A 19,040-nucleotide genomic window follows, 5' to 3' on the forward strand; every position below is an offset into this window, starting at 1 on the left:
TTGTTGTAAAATAAGACAATGGTAGGTTTAATTTGTATTTTGCAGATTTTTGCATTTTTATTTGTAAGATGGATGTATTTTCACCAAATGTTTCTCATCTCCATAATGAATTTGATCTTAATTGTACTCAGTTCAGTTTCTGAACCTAAAGGGGTAGCTACTGCCTGGTCAAAAAATTAAAATAAAAAAAGTTGCCACCTGGATTTAGCTAAGCAAATAGGTACAAGCCTCCTACTGGATAATTACTGCATTGGCGATTATCTTTCAGCTGGCAACAAGTTATTTAACTCCAACTGATGCAATGAGTAGCTTCTCATTTCTTAAACAACCATGTCGAAAGACACATCCTGTGGTCGTAGAAAAGATGTTAGTCTGTTTGAGAAGCATCAAATCATTGGCATGCATCAATCAGAGAAAACATCTAAGGAGATTGAAGAAACTACTAAAATTGGGTCAAGAACTGTCGAACGCATTATTAGAAACTGGAAGGATAGAGGGGAACGAGGGTAAGAAGAGAGGCAGATGAAGTGATGCACCCATCATGTGTCTACTGTACAAGCCTGTGGGGGCAGTGCTATGATCTGGGGTTGCTGCAGTTGTTCAGGTCTAGGTTCAGCAACATTATGTGCCCTAAGAATGAGGCCGGCTATAAATATCCGAATATACTGTATGACCAGATTATTCCATCAATGGATTTTTTTTTTCGTCCCCGATGGCACAGGCATATTCCAAGATGACAATGCCAGGATTCATGGGGCTCAAATTGTGAAAGAGTGGTTCAGGGAGCATGAGACATCATTTTCACACATGGATTGGCCAGCACAGAGTCTAGAGGTTAACCCTGCTGAGAATCTTTGGGATGTGCATCATCAATACAAGACCTTGGTGAAAAATTAATGCAACACTGGTTGTGACATTGCAGAAGCTTATCGAACAATGCCACAGTGAATGTGTGCTGTAATCAGTCCAATGAAATATTAGTGTGTGACTTTTTTTTTTTTGTTTTTTTTTTGGTCAGGCAGCGCTTTTTTATGTCGCACAGAAATGCCACGTGGAAAGATAACATACCGTGCCCAGCCAGCCAGAAGAACATATACTGTATCACCCTGGAGCAGGAATAGCATTTTCACACAACCAGGCCTGTGAAGCTACAGTCCATTTCATGGTAAGTGTCCACCTTTATATACTTTTAACTTGTTGAGAACATTGCACCTGAACACTTCTGTTTCTACTGTAGCCATCTCTAAGCTACTCAGAACAAATAAGAGTGAAACAGTCTGCTCAATGATTCCAGAAATTTCAAAAAGAAAATGTAAGGCAATACATTTTGTGCTATAGTTATTCTATAATTACTACAGAGATGATTTTCTGCCGCTCTCTGACCCAAATGTGCTGTGTGTTTAGTGGCTTAATGTTGTCTGACCACACATCCCTCACTTTCTTTGTACTTTTTATAGTACAGTATGCGCCTCTAAACCTACAGCACCATGGTTATGTTGCTGTCCACCATGACACTTTGCTCAGGTTATCTTTCTGTAGAAAATAAGCAGGATGAGACATGGAATACACTGCTGTGGTGGATATCGTCCGGCGTTTTCTTTATGCTTACTGTCTTTGATGTAACCTCAGATTTTTGGCCTTATTTACTTTGACCTTTGACAGCGTTTTCCATTGTAACTTCTGAAGAGCATACCCGAAATTGATAGGCTTTGTAAAAAAAATGCATTTTAATAATAATTGTCATTATAGTGGAAGAATTGTTCAGTACTAGAAGCTGCTCTCCTGAATTCTCCAAAGCCAAAAGAGCAGTCGACAAAATACCATAGCATGCAGTTTTGCAATTGGACATTAGATGGCAGTCTTAACCAGGCATTGTTTTTGGGTTTCATTGAATTCTCATTTATAACCATTTACCCTTTGCTCAGTCATTTTAGTAATAGACTTTATTCCTTTTCCCCCGTCACATTTTTATTTTATAATTCAACGTTACAAGTTCTTTGATTAGAGTTTAATCACTATGCCTTCAAGAGTATGTTCTAGCTTTACAGTCCAACGTGTTTTTAGTCAGTGTCGTGAGTTGATTGATGATGCTGTTAGCTGCTGGCATGAATAGAGATGACCATTACAATTCATCGTAAACGTTTGTACCAATCCATAGATGGTGTTAAAATGCTGTTTTTTTTTTTTTAAATCATGAGATCACTAAAAGCAGTAGCCTTAATCCTCTAAGAACCATGAATGATTGAATGGTAGGTAGAGTGGTAAACTGACCAATAGTGCCACTCTAAGAGGCATTGATGTTATCTGGAAAAGCATGTCACTAGTTAAAGCGCTTGTCGTCTCCTGATGGGTTAAAACTAGAAAGAAAAAATAAAGATAGAAAAAGAAAAACTCTTTTTAAATTGCCTCCTCTCAGATAGTTCTCCCGCTGGCAGTCTGCCTCATTCTATATTATGTGTGTGATTAAAGCAGTCCTCTCGGTTTTAGATCTGAAACTGTTATATTAAATTGTCTGGCTGCAAATGACCTTCGAGCGTAGTCCTAAAACCTAATTTAGCTGCTTTAATTTTGGCAACGGTAGCTCTCCAAAATGATGTGGCGCGTCGCGGCTTTTGTGTCTCGAAGAATAGAAGTGTCTTAGAGCGGTCAGTGAGGTTACAGAGCTAATTAACACAAATCAATAAACCAGTCAATCTCCCTGTTTTTCTCTCTGAACCGGAAAATTAAGGCATTACAGTTATAGAACTGGGTCTCCCTCCTTTAAATGTGAAACGGCTCCCAAAATGCATGAGAATGCCAGGACAAGAAGAACATGGACATGTGAGGCGCACCTGTCTCAGCATATATAATTTTGCAAGATTTCCCATGAATACTGATACTTACTGTAAGTATCTCCAGTGCCCTGTCATTTCTGTTTGTGCAGGATGTCTAGTTAGGATTATCCAGCGTGTTTCTGACTTTTCTTTGTTTTTTGGGCTGTGTACCCATTTCTGCTGACTTTCAGGAGAACAAAGAAAGAACGTGCTAAAACATATAATCCCTGTGAGGTTTTGTAGAAGTGTGTATTTTGTTGCACACATTTTTTTTTTTGTCCTTTAGAGTTTGAACTCCCAGCCTCCCACTCTCAGCTGTGGAATGTGAGCCATGTTAAATGACAAAAGCAGAAAGTGGGACATTAAATGAGCAGCAGCTACCGTACAGTGTCGTGATTCTCTGCAGCAGTTAAAACATCTTAATGAAAAAAGGACATTCCTTCATTAGTAGCATGTTATTTTATTTAAGTTGTCTGAAAAGAGACCTGAGAACAAACACAATGTTCTCCCAGCATGATAAATTTGGTATGAATGAGATTTGGCATTGACACATGAAGGCTTGGCGGTTATGCTGCACATTTAAAACACAGAGGAAATTACAAGAACTAGTCATAAAAGCTAAATAATATTATCTGAGGTTGGATATATCTGGATTTTTAAGTTAATTAGTAGGAAATGGAAAACTTACAAATCAAGAAAGACAATCTGACCAGTAATGCTAATGCAGTCACAGTGCGGTAAATAAGTTAAGCTGTACGTTTACACTGATGCGACGAGCAAATAAGAGTGCAATAATAGAGCCAATAGAGATTTTAATTTATATTTGAAGCTGCACAGAGATCACAAGGAAGTTGATTCTAGCTCTGCGCTGCACAGTAGTTCAAAGCAGCTGTTTGGTAAATCAGAAATTTACTTCGGGCCCCCAGAATATTGAGTGACGTATAAACCAGCAGGTTTTTAAGAGAAAAATATTTCGTGCTGCATTCTGGTCTTTTTGGGAAGACAAATGCAATTCCTCATTTACCTGTCATATTAACAAAAGTTTCGTTTTTTAAAACGCTGAGAATGAATGCCTGGTTGTTGGATTTCTAGTTGCTGATAAAAACAGACTGAGATTAGTTTAAATTTTGTGCAACTGACTAATTTAAGTTTCTCACTTTGCTGAAAGTGAGCTGAAATTTGATTGCTCGCCACCAGGGTTCGCTGTTGCTCCAGGGAAGAGTCCAACTTTCTGTCAGACGCAGTCACTTCATTCCACTGCTGCATCTCAGATGTAAACTCAGCCATAGTGAGCAAGCCCAGTTCATGTAATCAAGTAATTCCCTTATACCAGTATCTCAGTTATTTCCATTCCTCACACAGTTTTACACTGAACCTAAACACTAAACTTATCTGTTTGCAGCAACGCGGTTTTTGTCAGTGTCACCTGCATTATCTACCTTTTAGTTAAGTAAACCGCACGCCTCTCTGCTGTCCCTTGAAGAACATTCAAACAGTATGTTAAGTGAGAATGATTATGGCAATATGTGCGTATATGTATTGTCTTTTCGTGAGGGCAGAGAAAGCTAAAGAAAAACACAAAAGCTGAAACCCCAGGCTGTACAATGTGAGTGATCCTAAAGAATGACCTTGAAAGTAATTCAGATCTTTTCAATGGGTCCTCCTCCAGAGGAACAGAGAAGGATACATTATGCATGTGATCTATTATTAATGGTCTTGAGTCATGTTACGATCAGACATGGGTCTTTCAGAAAATATCCGAAGAGCCTGATCCTCTGGTGGACTTGTCCTCTGAACAGGGTTACATAAAAGCAGTTGCTTCTGTGTGATGTAATTTATCACGCATCTGCAATGTCTGTGCTAAACATTTTACTTCAACATGGATCATTTCCCGGGACTTCTGTAGTTACAGTATGCTCTTCCAAAGTTTTTAGAATCCACTTGTCCCAGACGTGGACGACAGAAAAACGAGCGTGGTGCTGATACTTTTCACTGTTTGCATTTTCCATGAATATTGTTTTATGATGAGCTGCATCAATGACTTTTTATTGATCCTTTAATGTGGTCCAATTAAAACGCTTTGCTGCTTCTTCTCGAGAAGCCATTGGCTGACGGCTGTTCTCGCTTCTCCTCGGCCCCGCCCCCATCTGTCAGGCACTGCGCTGGTACAGCACTGTGACTGTTGATGATGCACTGTAGTGAGATACTACTCTTTAACTTTATACGACAGGCCTGCATGGACTTTTACTAAGACAAATAATAACCTCATTAGTTAGTGGAGCTCGTGCAAGGCGCGTGCGTATCCGAAATCCAGCGCTGAATATTTTCCACCCACTTTTCCCAAGCCCTCTTTTACAGTATGAAGTGCAGTTATGGCAAGGAGTAGCAAGTCAGTAGCGAGGACCCTGGAGGATTTGACGCTAGATTCGGGTTATGGTGGAGCCGCGGACTCCTTCAGATCTTCCAGTGCGTCGCTGTGCTGCTCAGAGGCACATGGAGCGAATTACTGGCATTTAACCGACTCGATGCACAGTCGACACAACAGTCTGGACACTGTTAACACGGTCCTGGTCGAAGACGCCGAGATCCTGGAGTGCACCGGGCAGTGCGCTAAACTACCCGAGCTTGAGGATGTGCCATGGAGCCTCGGGGAAGTGGCGAGCGCACTGAGCAAGGACGAGGAGATGAGCCTGCCGACCCCACCGCAGGACGTCCTACTCAGGTTCTCCGTGCTGGTCAGCCGGGTCCTGGTCCGGGTCGCCAAGGAGGCGCAGCGCCTGAGTTTGCGCTACGCCAAATGCACCAAATACGAGATCCAAAGTGCCATAAAGATCGTCCTGTCATGGACCGTCTCGATGAACTGCATCAGCGCGGCCCTCAGTGCCTTGTCCATGTACAACATGTGCACGGAGGAGGACAAGTTCAGCCGCGGCAAGTCGGTGCGCTGCGGACTCATCTTCAACGTGGGGAAGTTCTTCAGGTGGATGGTCGACAGCAGGGTTGCCGTCAGGATCCACGAACACGCGGCGATCTACCTGGCTGCGTGCATGGAGAGCCTCTTCCGTGAGGTATACGCGCGGGTGCTGCGCAGCGCGCTGCTGGAGCGGGATAACGGAATCCCCAAGTTCTCTGTGGAGATTCTGGAGCAGGCCGTCAACGGTGATGCAGAGATATGGGGGTCTCTGCAGCTCTGGCAACACCTGATCTGCGGGAAAAACGCAAGCGGTGAGTTCTGAATACAGTAGGCCAGTGAAACAGGGTCTTTCTCCAGTTTGCATTAATGTGCACCCTATTCTATACATAATTTGCCACTTCAGTTGCCCATCCATTGTATAGATCTACCAGTCTACCCAGAGATGCTAGCCAACAATGAGTGCCAAAAGGATAAACTGATTCATTTGCTGCTGGAAACACTACAGTATATCCACTTGTCTAATTGAGGAACTGTGCACCTTATCTAAGAAACACTGAGATAACACTCTTCAGAAGCTCAGGAGCTTCATGCACACGAGGACTGACTGGAGATCATGATGAGAGAGCCAGAGAGGACTCCTCTCATGGCCAGCTCGCCTCTTCTGTCTTCTGCAGTGTTAGACTTGAGATGTAGATTTGAGATGCTCTCTCTGATATCCTTACACCGCATGTGGCCAGTGCACAAAATGATGAGGATCAGCAAAAAAAACTCCAGGTTTAGTGATTCACTCTGAGAGCTTTTCAGTGAATAGGATTCTCCCTGCTGGTTTCCTACAGTGATGCCCTGCAGAGATGCATTTTATTCTTTCCACCTAAAAAAGGAAGTAGGTTTTTCATTCCCGCTTACATTTTACGATTCTGTTACACACAATACCTCCGCCGTACTTTGCACCGGCTTTCCACATGTTAGGAAATTCTTGTTGGTGTGTGCTTTGAAAGTAGCTGAGCTCAAAGAACAAGTCTAATTCTATTCAGACTTCTCGGCCACTTAACCATCAATACATCAGAGGCCACTCTAGCACATGCTTGGCCCTGTTTTGATGGATGTTGTAAAAGTGCTGCTGCGGCTCCTCTTGCAACAGGTTTACGTAATAAAGGGCCTTGGGGGACGTATGTGCTTTCATGCATTATGCAGAGTGATGTGAATAAAACCGAGTTACACAGCGAGGCAGAGAACGAGAGACAGACAGACAGAGAAAGTTAGAAAGACGCTGTGACCGTATTGATGAATCACCAGCAGAAGACTGGCATCATTGCGAGAGCACTTTGTTTTACTGTACCTCTTGTTTTAAGGGTATGTGTCAGTCGGTTTGCCACGTCCTTACAGCAGCGCAGGACTGTAAGGCTTCAACCTCACATTCAGAATTAGACAAACAAGTGTGTTCATCGCAGATGTTCATACACACACAGCGCAAACAAATGCCAAGATTGGCCACGCACAACTGAAAAGAGACTGAAATAAAACGGCAGAGTATGAACACTTCCTGTGCAGTAATGAATATGAGTATTCAGTCACCCTGCACGCTCAGGCCACTTGGCATGCAATGAGGCTCCAGCTGTGGAAGAGGTGTGGTGAGTGCTCACCGGTGCATTGGACCGGTGAATAGGATGAGATGCAAGTAAAATGACTGGAGCATATGGGAAAATTGACATGATGCTCAAGGCAAGAGAAGTGACGTAGAGCTTCAGGTCCATGGTGTGTTGTGTGGTGCTGTGTAGGTCATTAGGGAGGCAGTTAGGTAGTATTTATTAAAGTGGTAACGTAAACACTATAATCCATATAATCTATAGTTTCTTAATAACAGTGGCTCAAAATTTCATGTGTGAAAGAGGCTCCTTGTGTAGTCATGAACCCTTTTTTCACCAGACTGTTCACTGAGCTTTACTAAGTCTTTACACACTGGTACAAACTGTGGTTTAATGTTTAATGGTCCTGAGCTCACTTAGCAAACACAGCAGGCACAACGAAGTTAGTGGCAAGCATGGCAAAGTGTTTAAAAGACCGTACACAGACCATACGCAGACCCTAACGCCGTAGCATGACGTGCACCTCAACAGACCACGTAGTAACCACGTGCAGCGGTGTTACAGGCTGCAAGAGCTGTGATTGGTCCACTTGGTAGTAGCGTGTTTCTGCTTCAGTATTTCCGGCTCCTTCTCCATCTCTGCAATTTTTCGATTTGGATCAATAAAGATGGAACACATCAAGGAAAGGTTAACTGAGGAGGTTTGGAGATACAAACATTCGCATGAGTCGTCTTCGGCGAAAGTGAAGCAGGAAGTAGAAATAAAAATTAATCCAACTGGCAAAGAAGACACAGTGCCGACTAGCGTTTGTGTGGCGTTTTTACAGAGCGAGCCAGACTGACGAGCGCATATGTATAAATGGCTCGCACCGGCGTAGGATATGTGCTTAGGCTGAGGCGTCTATGTGCCGCAGTACCCTACATGAGCCTTAAATATTGGATGCACGGTGACAAAGAGCTAAAAATAAATAGTTACTGCAGTTTTATGTATGGTAGCTTTAGAGATCTCTCTCTGTTGGTCAAAATTTCATCCTTCCTATTCTAATATTCTGATATCTCAAGACCTCTAAACCTCTGCAGGGACAGGAAAGGCCACAACACAGCCTCATCATTTGCTGTCTTCCTACTAAAACCAAACGGGCAGTCAATCCGAGGTTGGGCTGACCTTAGCGGAGCCACTGCCTGCCAAATTGAACCTCCGTATCGCTCCATCCATTCTCTCTGTCTCTGCCAAGTGGGAGTAATGGAGGTGATTTTTTCATATTATGCTAACGCTGGTGACCCGGCGCTGTGAGGAGGCCGTCGGTAATATCTTTATTGCATCTCCATTTATAGGATTTTTAATTCCTGTGTTGTCACAAATTCACTAAGGTAGTTACTCCAGTGACTGTTTTCCTTTTAGGTTCCATCGGACACTTTAAGTAACGAGCTCGGTAATTAAAAACAGCTAAAGCAATAGCTTCACTTATTTGCTTTGTTATGCCAAGATTCGTGTAAAGACTTCTACCGCTTTCGTGTCTGTACGGTTAATGTGAAACCACAGTAGGAGGCGGTGAGCGTAGCTTAGCAGAAAGACTGGAAATACAAGGAAACCGCCTTAGCTAGCCTAGCTCTGTCCAAAGATAATAAAATCTGCCTTCACCACCTGTCCCCAGAAAGAAGACATTATATTAGCATATAAAACATTCCTTTTATTGGGGGTTATGTTCAAGAGAGTGTCAAGTCTCTGCCGGTTGCCTGACAACAACATTTTAGGGAATTTGTGTTCCTGGCCAACAAACTGTTTATTAATGCTTTTCTAGGCTAACAAGCTGTTTGTTTCCAGTCTGTATTAATTTACCCAAGTGGTGCCAAATGCCTGATCTCACTCTCAGCATGATGCAATTAAGTTTATTTCTTGAATTCTCAAAGTAGTGCTTTTAAATATAACGACAGAAGAGCAGTTCAGAAATATGAGAGGCTCGGTGGTTACAGGCGTACGGACTGTATATACTGTGCGCTGTCATCTGTAAGGATTGATTTCTTTTTCATTAAGCAATTTTTAAAAACAAGCGAGAGGGGAAAAAAAAGCATTTCTTTGGTTGTTTCGTGAATTGATATGTCAGGCCTCAACACAACATCTATAATTAAAACATGTCTGTTCTCACATACTGCAGCTTGCCGTTCTGCATTGGCACATCAAGCATATGGCAGGCCTCCCACACACAAACCCGACAAACGCACACACTCGCACCCGTGTCTGACTCAGTGTTATTTTGCAGGTGGGTGTTGGGTTTCCCTTCTTCAGCTGTGGTATCCTGCCAGAACAGGAAACTACTCTATATACGTTGGGATATGTGCTCATGGCTCCCACTAGACCCGGGAGACGGCGATTCTTTGATTTCCTTAACGATGCCTGCATGTCACGCAAAATGCCTTGTGGAACGTGATATCCAGCGCTTAGGGGGATATCTGCCACCCTGAGGACGACTTTCTAATGACACTTTAGGTGTGAGATGACTTTCAAGTCTGGGCAGTGTCTTGGTTTGTTGAAAGGTTTATTGGAAAATTTTACCCTCATGACATTTATACAAGGGATAATGTACCTTTAGCCCCGTGTTGGCTAAACATGCATGAGATCTGTGCAATAGCTGAGTGTTACTGAATCATCAAGCACATTTAGATATTAAAGGGTATATGTCGGGGTGCATTCACATTTGTAGTTTGGTTCTCTTGGTTCAGATCCAAGTTAAAAATGATTTGTTTAGCGACTGAATTTACAGAACTTCCAAATCTCTGGGGTGGACTGGGCACTTGCTGGATCACATTTGTAGTTTGGTTCTCTTGGTTCAGATCCAAGTTAAAAATGATTTGTTTAGCGACTGAATTTACAGAACTTCCAAATCTCTGTGGTGGACTGGGTTTAAGGGCACTTGCTGGATTTGTGGTGGTGTTTTTACCAGCTGGGAACTGGGAACTATGTCAGTGCATTAATCTTACAGCATGAAATCCTTCACAGCTTTCGACCAATTGCAGCCTCAATGGAAATCCAATGCAACAATGGCTTGCATCTCTCTGGAGCGGTTACCACTACGTGGAATACAACACCGTTGAGGGGTAATTTGAGATCATTTGAACAAGTGCTGCTGCTCTGTGGCATTGTTCTCCGCTCACTCTTACTTTTTCTTGCCTAGAAAATCATACTTCGCCGCCGCTAATGCACACACGCACACTTCCAGCACGAAGAACACACAAAAAATAGCAAATTACTTCGCCGGAGTGCATAATCCCTAGAAACTGGACCATTACAGTGTGAAGTGTGTGACAGAGGTGGAATTTTCCGACGGCAGAATGCAGTCTGCCTCCTATTAACGCTTGAAAATGAGACCTCACTTTTGTACATTTCCTACAGAGAACACAACTTGTTGAGCATGTAATATGTGTGCTGTTAGATCTGGTGCTCTTTGATGTTGTTTCTTTGAGCTTTTTCAGTAGTGATCCACGGAGGTGATACAGTATAGGCTCCATTCCGTTGCTCCTTATCCACTCGTTGCCTTTGCTGCGCGAGGTCGGTGCCTGGTGCACACATGCTGCGGTGAAAGGCAGGCAGACAGGAATGACTGCGGTCTGCAGCGGTACCACTCTGTACCGGTGGAGACCAGTCCCCATTATGTCTGGGAGTGGGATATAACATATCTGTGCGAGGAAACCCTTACACAGCACCACACACATGGGCATATCAGGCGGCAACACACACACACACACAGATACACACACACACACACACACACACACAGTCTCACGCACGGCCCAGGAGCGGATCTGGCATTAATTGTGAGTTTCAGAGGGAAATGAGGAATGCTGATGTGACACGGAGTCTGGTACAAGGAGGGGGAGCTCCAGCCAAGTTTACTTCAGTTGATTAAGAGGAGACAAGTGATAGAATACAGTTAATTCTGCACCCAGCTGGCAACGTCTGCGATAGATCCTATGTCTTTTTTTTTTTGTCTTCTTCTTCTCTCTCTCTTTTCTGCAGCCATCCTTTTTCTTACGCACCTCAGTGAATTGTGTAAAAGCTTTCCACTGCACAGTCCCACTCCTCCCTGTTTGTGTGTGTGTGTGTTTTGTGTGTGTGTTGGTACTTGCAGCTGGTGGACCGGCATTAAGATCAGTATCAATCAGGTGCTATTTGAATAAATGCAGCCCCTGTGCACAGTAAGCAAAACGGAGTCCAACTGTTCAGGGTCTCGGTGGTTATTCAGGGTAGCCTTGATGAAACAGTGCCCTGCTATTATATATATATAATTTTGCTATTACAATTGCAGTCTGGTGCAATTTAATCAATATTTAAGACCCTTAAAGGAGTGGTGTGATGTCATGTGAGTGCATTCTGCTGGAGCCGCTGCAGCTAGGACCAATTTAGCAGAGTCTTCTCATTTTCATGCATGACCTTTAATGCCAAAATAAGATTGACTCCATTATCGCCCTGACCATGTCAACCTAGAAAGGGTGCACTTACTGCTTTAAAATCACTCTTTCTGCATAATGTTTTAGCTTCCTGTTTACCGTCAGCGGAGAGGCTTCAGTATTTTTTATTTTTTATTTTTTATCACTGGTTGACATTATCAAGGCAGCTTTAGCTGTTTTATTTTTGTCTTCAGGGAGGATTTGTTTCCCTCCAGACTAAATCTTCTGTTGTGTTTTTCCCCCCGATAGCAAAGATGGAAAGTCTACCTCTACCATTTCAGTATTCCGTGTTAGCTGCTCCTTCGCTACGACTCCTACACCAGGATAATTTAACACTTAACTCTCCTCCAAGGGGCCAAATCCAGTGAAGCTGTGGCTAAGAATGAATTGTTCATGACTTTGGAAGAAAAGCAGAAGAAGAGAAAGAGGCACAGATGGGAAGGATCAAAACGGGAAAATCCATAAGAGAAGCTGTGGGTGACAGATGAGACCCAGACAGGCAATGTCTACTTCTTATTATAGCAGGAAGAAAGGTCTGCGCAAACAAGTACCAGCAAGTGGATTAGTTGGCTGAAGCATCGGTATCTACCGAGGGTTTTTTTTTTTTGTTATTATCTTGAATTCCTTTTTATTGTATAGCAGGAAGTGATCCCATTTAAATAACCACCAGTCTGGCTGGAAAATATAAAGAAGAAACTGGCAAACAAGCTTCCCTCTCTTATGTGAGCCGAGTGAAATTGAAAGAAAGTGTCTCTTCACCGTTACAAAAGTCATATGTGCGGTGAAGACGTGTCAGGACAGGTCGAGACGCTTCTGGATTCACAGATGGTAAACAAACTGCGAACAAAATGCCGAGATATTTACACAGCACGCCTTAATACACACGAATACACGCAGACAGCAGACCGTCACATGAATGTGGAAATCAACATGAGCGAAGCAGGTTGCCACACTTCCACGCCATCTCATACTGTGACCAGCACAGTTACCCTCGTATGATCTCACCCGGTGTCGTTGTTTACTCACAGCTCACAGGAAAAGGAGGTTAACAGCTTGTCTGCATTTGTCTAAAGTAACACAAACCGTGTGCCAGCAGTTTTATCTTTTTCAGATTCGTGCTAATCCAACCTAGAGTCCAGAGAATAAGGAAACACACTTTCATCCAAACATCACATTGTTATTATTACGTTTTCTGCATGAATCCCTGGGTGTCCTGAACATTTACACCGGATTACTGAAGAGTAAAGAAAATTTACTCCTGAGCAGCCAGCGTTATATGCTCTGCAGTTTCACCTAATCTACGGTTTTTAGCAGTGAGCCGCGACCAAAGCGAACATGTGTGGGATGTCTGAACAGGTCACGAGGAGCTGAACTTCCATTATTTCAGGACAAATATCATTCACGTGACAGAAATGCACACACTGCTTCTGACGTGCCACAGATTTAACCTGTACTTTCTCAGGAGGGCTGGATTTATCCCCGGATCTACAGTATACACTAATTTGCGCTTATCGCTGCTTGCCGTCTAGATAGAAATTGGGATAGAATTGTGTGGACGCTTAAACTCCCGGAAAACTGCCAAAAACGATTACATCAACTCAAACATACCCACTTTCCATCAGTCTGCCTCATCTGCAGCGCTTAATTAGTTTTCCCACCGTTCCTCGAATGCCTTTCAGCAATCACCTGCATGTGTTGCATTCGCATGCACATGGAGGGATATGTAATGACAGTAACGCCAAGAGTAGAAGTGTTGCACCACATCATCAGGACCCGCTTGTGGCTCAGATCGTCACAGATTAGTTGTGTTTATTTGCCTTTTTAGTAATTTTCTATAAAAAGCAATGGCATGGTGGAAGGCACATTAGGAGCTCTCAGGCAGGCTGTAGATTTGCTGATGCAGTACTGATTCTGTTCCACTGGACCAGTATCCCATTACCTCCCACGAGGGCTCAGACCACTGACCTTCAGACTCTTACGTGCGTGCCACTGCATAAACATTGTGTGCATGTTTGAGTAAAGTGGAATCACCGCTCCTTTGTGTTGTTCAGTGTGGAATACTCTCGATCAAATCGTGCGACCGGATGAATTTCCATACCTATTTGCGTCTCGTTCCTTCTGTGTTCTCCCCTTTTTGTCTCATTTCTGCATCTCGTCTCTCATTCACTCAATTTCCTCCACTTTCCCCTGTCAGTCCAGCTTCCTTATTCATTGCAGAGATGCACTCTGCCATCGCCTTGAGTTGAGATGACCTTGTCCCGTCTTACACGTCTGGCAGGGCTCTAATAGTTCTGTCACTCCAGACGTGGGAGCACACGGACATATGTGTCTGAACCATGACAGATCTCCTCCAGATCGATATACAATCTGTAACTGTAATTGATACTAGGGACTGAGTGAAAGCTAGTGTGGGTGACCTGAAAGTAAGTGGGAAAAAAAGTGACAGACAAAAACAACACTAGGTCCACACAGATGCCAACATGAAACGCTGGACGTCTTCTCGATCCTTCACTCCAGCAGAGTGAGTTTGCTCAACCCCCAGCTGAACTAGCAACATGTGGTACAGATTACCACAGAAGAAGGTATATATGTCTATTTTCTTCATGGCATTTTTTATTTTTTTTTTATCACTAACATATGCCGGTTCCTGCTTTACTCACATTTCATTGTTAAAATGGACCCAAGACTGTCAAAAGACAGATGCGAGTGGCAGCTGTAAACTCTGCCCGTAGATTTATTTTTTTAAAGAAAACACTGAAACGTTACACCGTATATCTCCCTATAGCATGCATTAGCAGCGCACTGTACCTTAAACCTATAAGATAAATACAGCCTTGCACTAATGCATTTACAGTGGGGCATGTTGTTTTCATCAGTCCTCCCACTTTCCTATAGGTACGAGAGGTGAGTTATTGCCCCATTTTAAAAAGGGGTCAAGTTTTAAAAGAAATCACTTTTATTTAATACAGATGGAGTAGATTGGAGCTCAGATTGTGGTGTTTTTTTTAATCCTGTGCACTTTGCCACTTGGCGTCCCCTCTCCCCGTTGGCACAAGGTCTGAAATTGTGGGGAGAAATATAATCACTCCTTAGTCCAAAGTTGTGTATTTACACTCAGCCACAACATTACTACCACCTACCTAATATTGTGTAGGTCTCCCTTGTGCCTCCAGAACAGTTGTGACACATCAGAGAATGGACATGGGCCTTCTGAGGGTGTCCTGTGGTGTCTTTGGGTCCTATGGGTTAAGGGGAGGGGCCTCTGTGGATCATCCTACAGATACTTGATCAGTTTGGTATCTAGTGAATTTGGAGACCAGGTCAACACCTTGTGCTTTTTTCATGTATTTTCAATCGATTTTCAATCAATTTTTTGTGTGTGTGCCTGTGTCAGGCTGCATCCTGCTGGGGATGGCTGCTGCCATCAAGGAGTGTCATTTCTATGGGGTGGGGGTGCCTGGTCTGGTCTAGGTGGGTGCTACATGTCTAAGTAACATCCATACAAATGAATGGCAGGTCCAAAAGTTTCCCAGCAGAATACTGTATTGTCAGAAGATGATCAATGTTATTTGCTTCTCCTGTCAGTGGTCATAATGTTATGCCTGATTGGTGTATATACTCGTCTTGCTGGCTTGGGTGATGTGTGAACCCTGCAGGATTGTTGTAAAAATGGGACGCCTGAGGTCCAGTAAATACCTCCAAAATCTTGACTTGCTCCCGGTTAAACAAACTTTTCTGTTTCTCTGTATGTTGAATAGAAGGGATGTTATTTTGGTGTAGAGGATTAAACTCTTAATGTATTTGATTACTTTTCCGGTAACAATGAAATGCTGAACGTAAACAGTGGCATTTTGTTCAGAGTGAATTCTTCACATGGTACATTTAATAATCACAACTAATTTCTGGGAAACACCCACACCGCTGCCAAAGCACAATAGAGATTTGAGCCACTAAATGACTAAGCCTTGTCATTATGCCCTGTTCTTTTAGTTCAGTCATTGTCTCTCTTTGGACAGACAAAGGTTCGGTCTGTCTGACTCACAGGACAGCGAGGAGTTGAGAGGAGGACACGCTGCCGGTGGGAAAGGTGTGTCTGTCGGTTTTTGTACCTGGCGTGATGTTGCATCAGCCCGTCCACTCGGTTTCACTCTCAGCTGGAAGTCGGCTTTGTGAGGGAAGGGACGAGCACTGAGAGAATGAGCTGCAGGATTTTGCCAGGAAGGGCTGTTAGCTCTGAGATTTTCTCCGAACCCGTTGAAAAATGAATGCAGCGGGGATTTTTTTTATGAATTACATGAATATTGTCTATTCAGGCATCTGGAACTGAGTCATCTTTGAGGCTTTATTGTTTAGCTTTACCCCAAAAGAGACATACCCTTTGTGTCAGACTAAATGTGTAGACTCCTTTTTTCTCTTGGAAAACTAACCCTTTATTCCAACTGTAACGATAAAAACAGTTTTTAAATTCTCTGGCCTAACGCTGAAGGAAATCTATAAACTAGAAGACCAAAAAATGTAAGAAGATCTGACCTTTACCTCTGGGGTGGAAAGAGATTAATCCACCAGTTGCATGGCAGGTTAGATCTTCTTGTCCCGGTGTCCTGATATAATCATTATCCTTCATTACAGGTTATATTATCATGGCACCAGAGAGTGTTGAAATGAAACGCACACAAAGTTCCACCTCTGAAAATGTCAAATTCAGGCACTTTCTGCATCCAAGATTATTGATGGTCTCCTGGCAATGACGACTGATTGCCAAATCTACTTCTGCTATTGTAACCTTTTGCACACCTGCAGAACCTACTCGGCGAATGAAATTCTAACTTGCACCAGCTGCACTCCCACAGAGACCCCGACTGCAATTTGCTTTCGAGCATGTGCAGTTTGCTCACAAATTACACAAATAGGTTGAGTTATTGAGAGAGAGAGAGAGAGAGAAGGGAGAAAGCTGCAGCAGCAGATGGACAGCAGGGTACAAAAACAATGCGGAAAACACTGCGACTGGAACAAGAGACTGTTAATTTTGTGTGTGTGTGTCTGTGTGTCAGATGAGAGAGGGCTAAACTGAGATCTGAAGTGAACTATTAGGGTCGGCTCTGCTGGCAGTGGAAGCTGCATCCATCCAATTTGTTCGGTATGCCTGCCTGTCAGCTGCTGGGACGGAGCAGGCTAAGCGGCACCTAAAAGCAGCGCTGCCACACCGACTGTACAGTCCAGCACTTGAAAAGATGGATGACAACAGCTCAGGGAGGGAGGCAGGAGGAGCAGCCGCACACTGGACCACTGATGACTGAGGTGCGTGTGTGTGAGGGGGTTGGTAAACAGGAAGAGCAGTGAAAAGAAGACAGCGGAAAATAGCAGAAAAGAAATGCTGTTCTGGCTGTGAGAAGACAACGAGAGATGTTTAGTTTTAGTTTAGTCACATGTCAATGCCCACTACCCTAATGGTCCCTAACTACTTGACAGTTTCACTTTCCTGCTTCTCTATAATATCTATACACCAATCAGGGATAACATTATGAACACTGACATGAGAAGTAAATAGCATTGACCGTCTTGTGACAATACAACGTTCTGCTGGGAAGCTTTTGGACCTGGCATCCATGTGAATGTTACTTAGACATGTAGCACCCACCTAGACCAGACCAGGAACCCCCCACCCCATAGCAATGACACTCCTTAACACTCCAATGAACAGCACAAGGTGTTGACCTGGCCTCCAAATTCACTAGATCCCAAACTGATCAAGTATCTGTGGGATGATCCACAGAGGCCCCTCCCCTCAGCCCATAGGACCCAAAGGCCGACCACTAACAACATTCTGTTGCCAGACACCACAGGACACCCTCAGAAGGCACATGTCCTGTCTTGTCCGTGACTCTGATGAGTTTTTTTTTTTCGTTTAGTTTTACTTGTAATGGGTCATTTTAATCTGTGATGTTGCAGCTTTTGTTCCATCAAAGTAAAGCTGAGCAAAGGAACTGGTTTTCTGAAGGTAGTTGAGTCCAAAAACAAACGCCATGTCTAAAGCTTCTGAGGTACTATTGATATGGTTTCATCTACATTTTGCATGTGTTTTTGGTTTTATTAAGTATATAACATGTAATGTCCCTGATTTCTAAACAGATTAAGGACAACATTAAGTACATTGTGTTATACGGCCAAGGATTTTACCAAAAAGCAAGTTGTGGTGGACGAAACTCACAGATCATCACTACAATGGTTGCTCATCAGTGCACTCTACATTTTGCCTCTGCACTGCTGATCATGAGCTTTGATGGCCTTGGATCAATGCTGTGCAGAAATTCAATAAACTTAAGGGCCTTTCCCAAACTTCTGCTGCTTTTCTTTTAAGCTGTCATGCCCTTTTATCCTGAGTGACGATGCCCTCTGACACTTTGACTGCGGCTCACTGCTGGGTGATGTCTTAAGGCAGATTCCTCTGTAAAAATGTGTTGCAGGCGCGTTGAGATAGAGACCCTGCCCTTTGGCCTCTCCCGCCTCTTCTGGCTGTTTGATAACAATAACACAGGCAGAGAGAGAGAGAGAGACAGAGACAGAGATAGAGAGAGAGATCACTCCTCAGCCTCGACGAGTGATGTTGACCCAAGTGCTACCCACTATGGGGGCAAAAAGATTATCACGTAGACATCACAGTGTCTGTGTTAGCTGCTGCAGCTGAGGGGAGCAGAGGGGGGGTGTTAAGTAACAGAGGAAGCTTCGGGAAATATCCAAATCCATGCAGACCAAGATTCAGAAGCACCACTTTCTCTTTGTTGCTCTCTGCAGAGTTGTCATCCGAATTGCAGAACAGACAATATAAGGCCAGCATCGATTTTCAGACAGGTTTCAGCTGTAATGGATGAGATGAAGAGGTCAGATTCAGGCTGATAAAAGGCCGACTGCAATCATTCCTTGTGTCGCCACTTGGAAGTTAAACACTTAGAAGGCAGCGAATGAGAACGACACTTTATATATATTCATGCAGGCACACAATCTTTAAATAAATACATAAATAATGTATTTATTAAATTAATAACGGCATCTGTTTGCTGTTGGGAGACTTGTCTGTCATGTTTGCTGCAGTGGGAGTGATATGGATGATAGAGCATAATGTTATCCTAAAGAAACACATTAGCTGCACTAATGTATAAACTCAGAAACCCAAGGAGACAGGGTATTTGAAGATGCTGTGATGTACGACTTTCTCCGTGGACAAGGATTACTGCTCAAGATTCAAAACAGATACGCGCCATTAGCATATTCATTTTGGCAGGAT

The 19,040-nt window shown here is 43.3% G+C and overlaps 1 protein-coding gene across 1 annotated transcript in view; it reads left to right on the forward strand.

The window, feature by feature from the left end:
* Positions 1-4,968: 4,968 nt before the first annotated feature.
* Positions 4,969-19,040, forward strand: part of btbd11b (BTB (POZ) domain containing 11b) — a 70,792-nt gene continuing 56,720 nt past the window's right edge. The window contains exon 1 of the mRNA XM_084555764.1: positions 4,969-6,038. Coding sequence (XP_084411890.1) covers positions 5,186-6,038 — 853 coding nt within the window. The 5' untranslated portion in view covers positions 4,969-5,185. The remainder of the gene's footprint in view (positions 6,039-19,040) is intronic.

Source organism: Chelon labrosus (assembly GCF_963514085.1).
Source record: "Chelon labrosus genome assembly, chromosome: 11".
NCBI classification, from domain to species: Eukaryota; Metazoa; Chordata; class Actinopteri; order Mugiliformes; family Mugilidae; genus Chelon; species Chelon labrosus.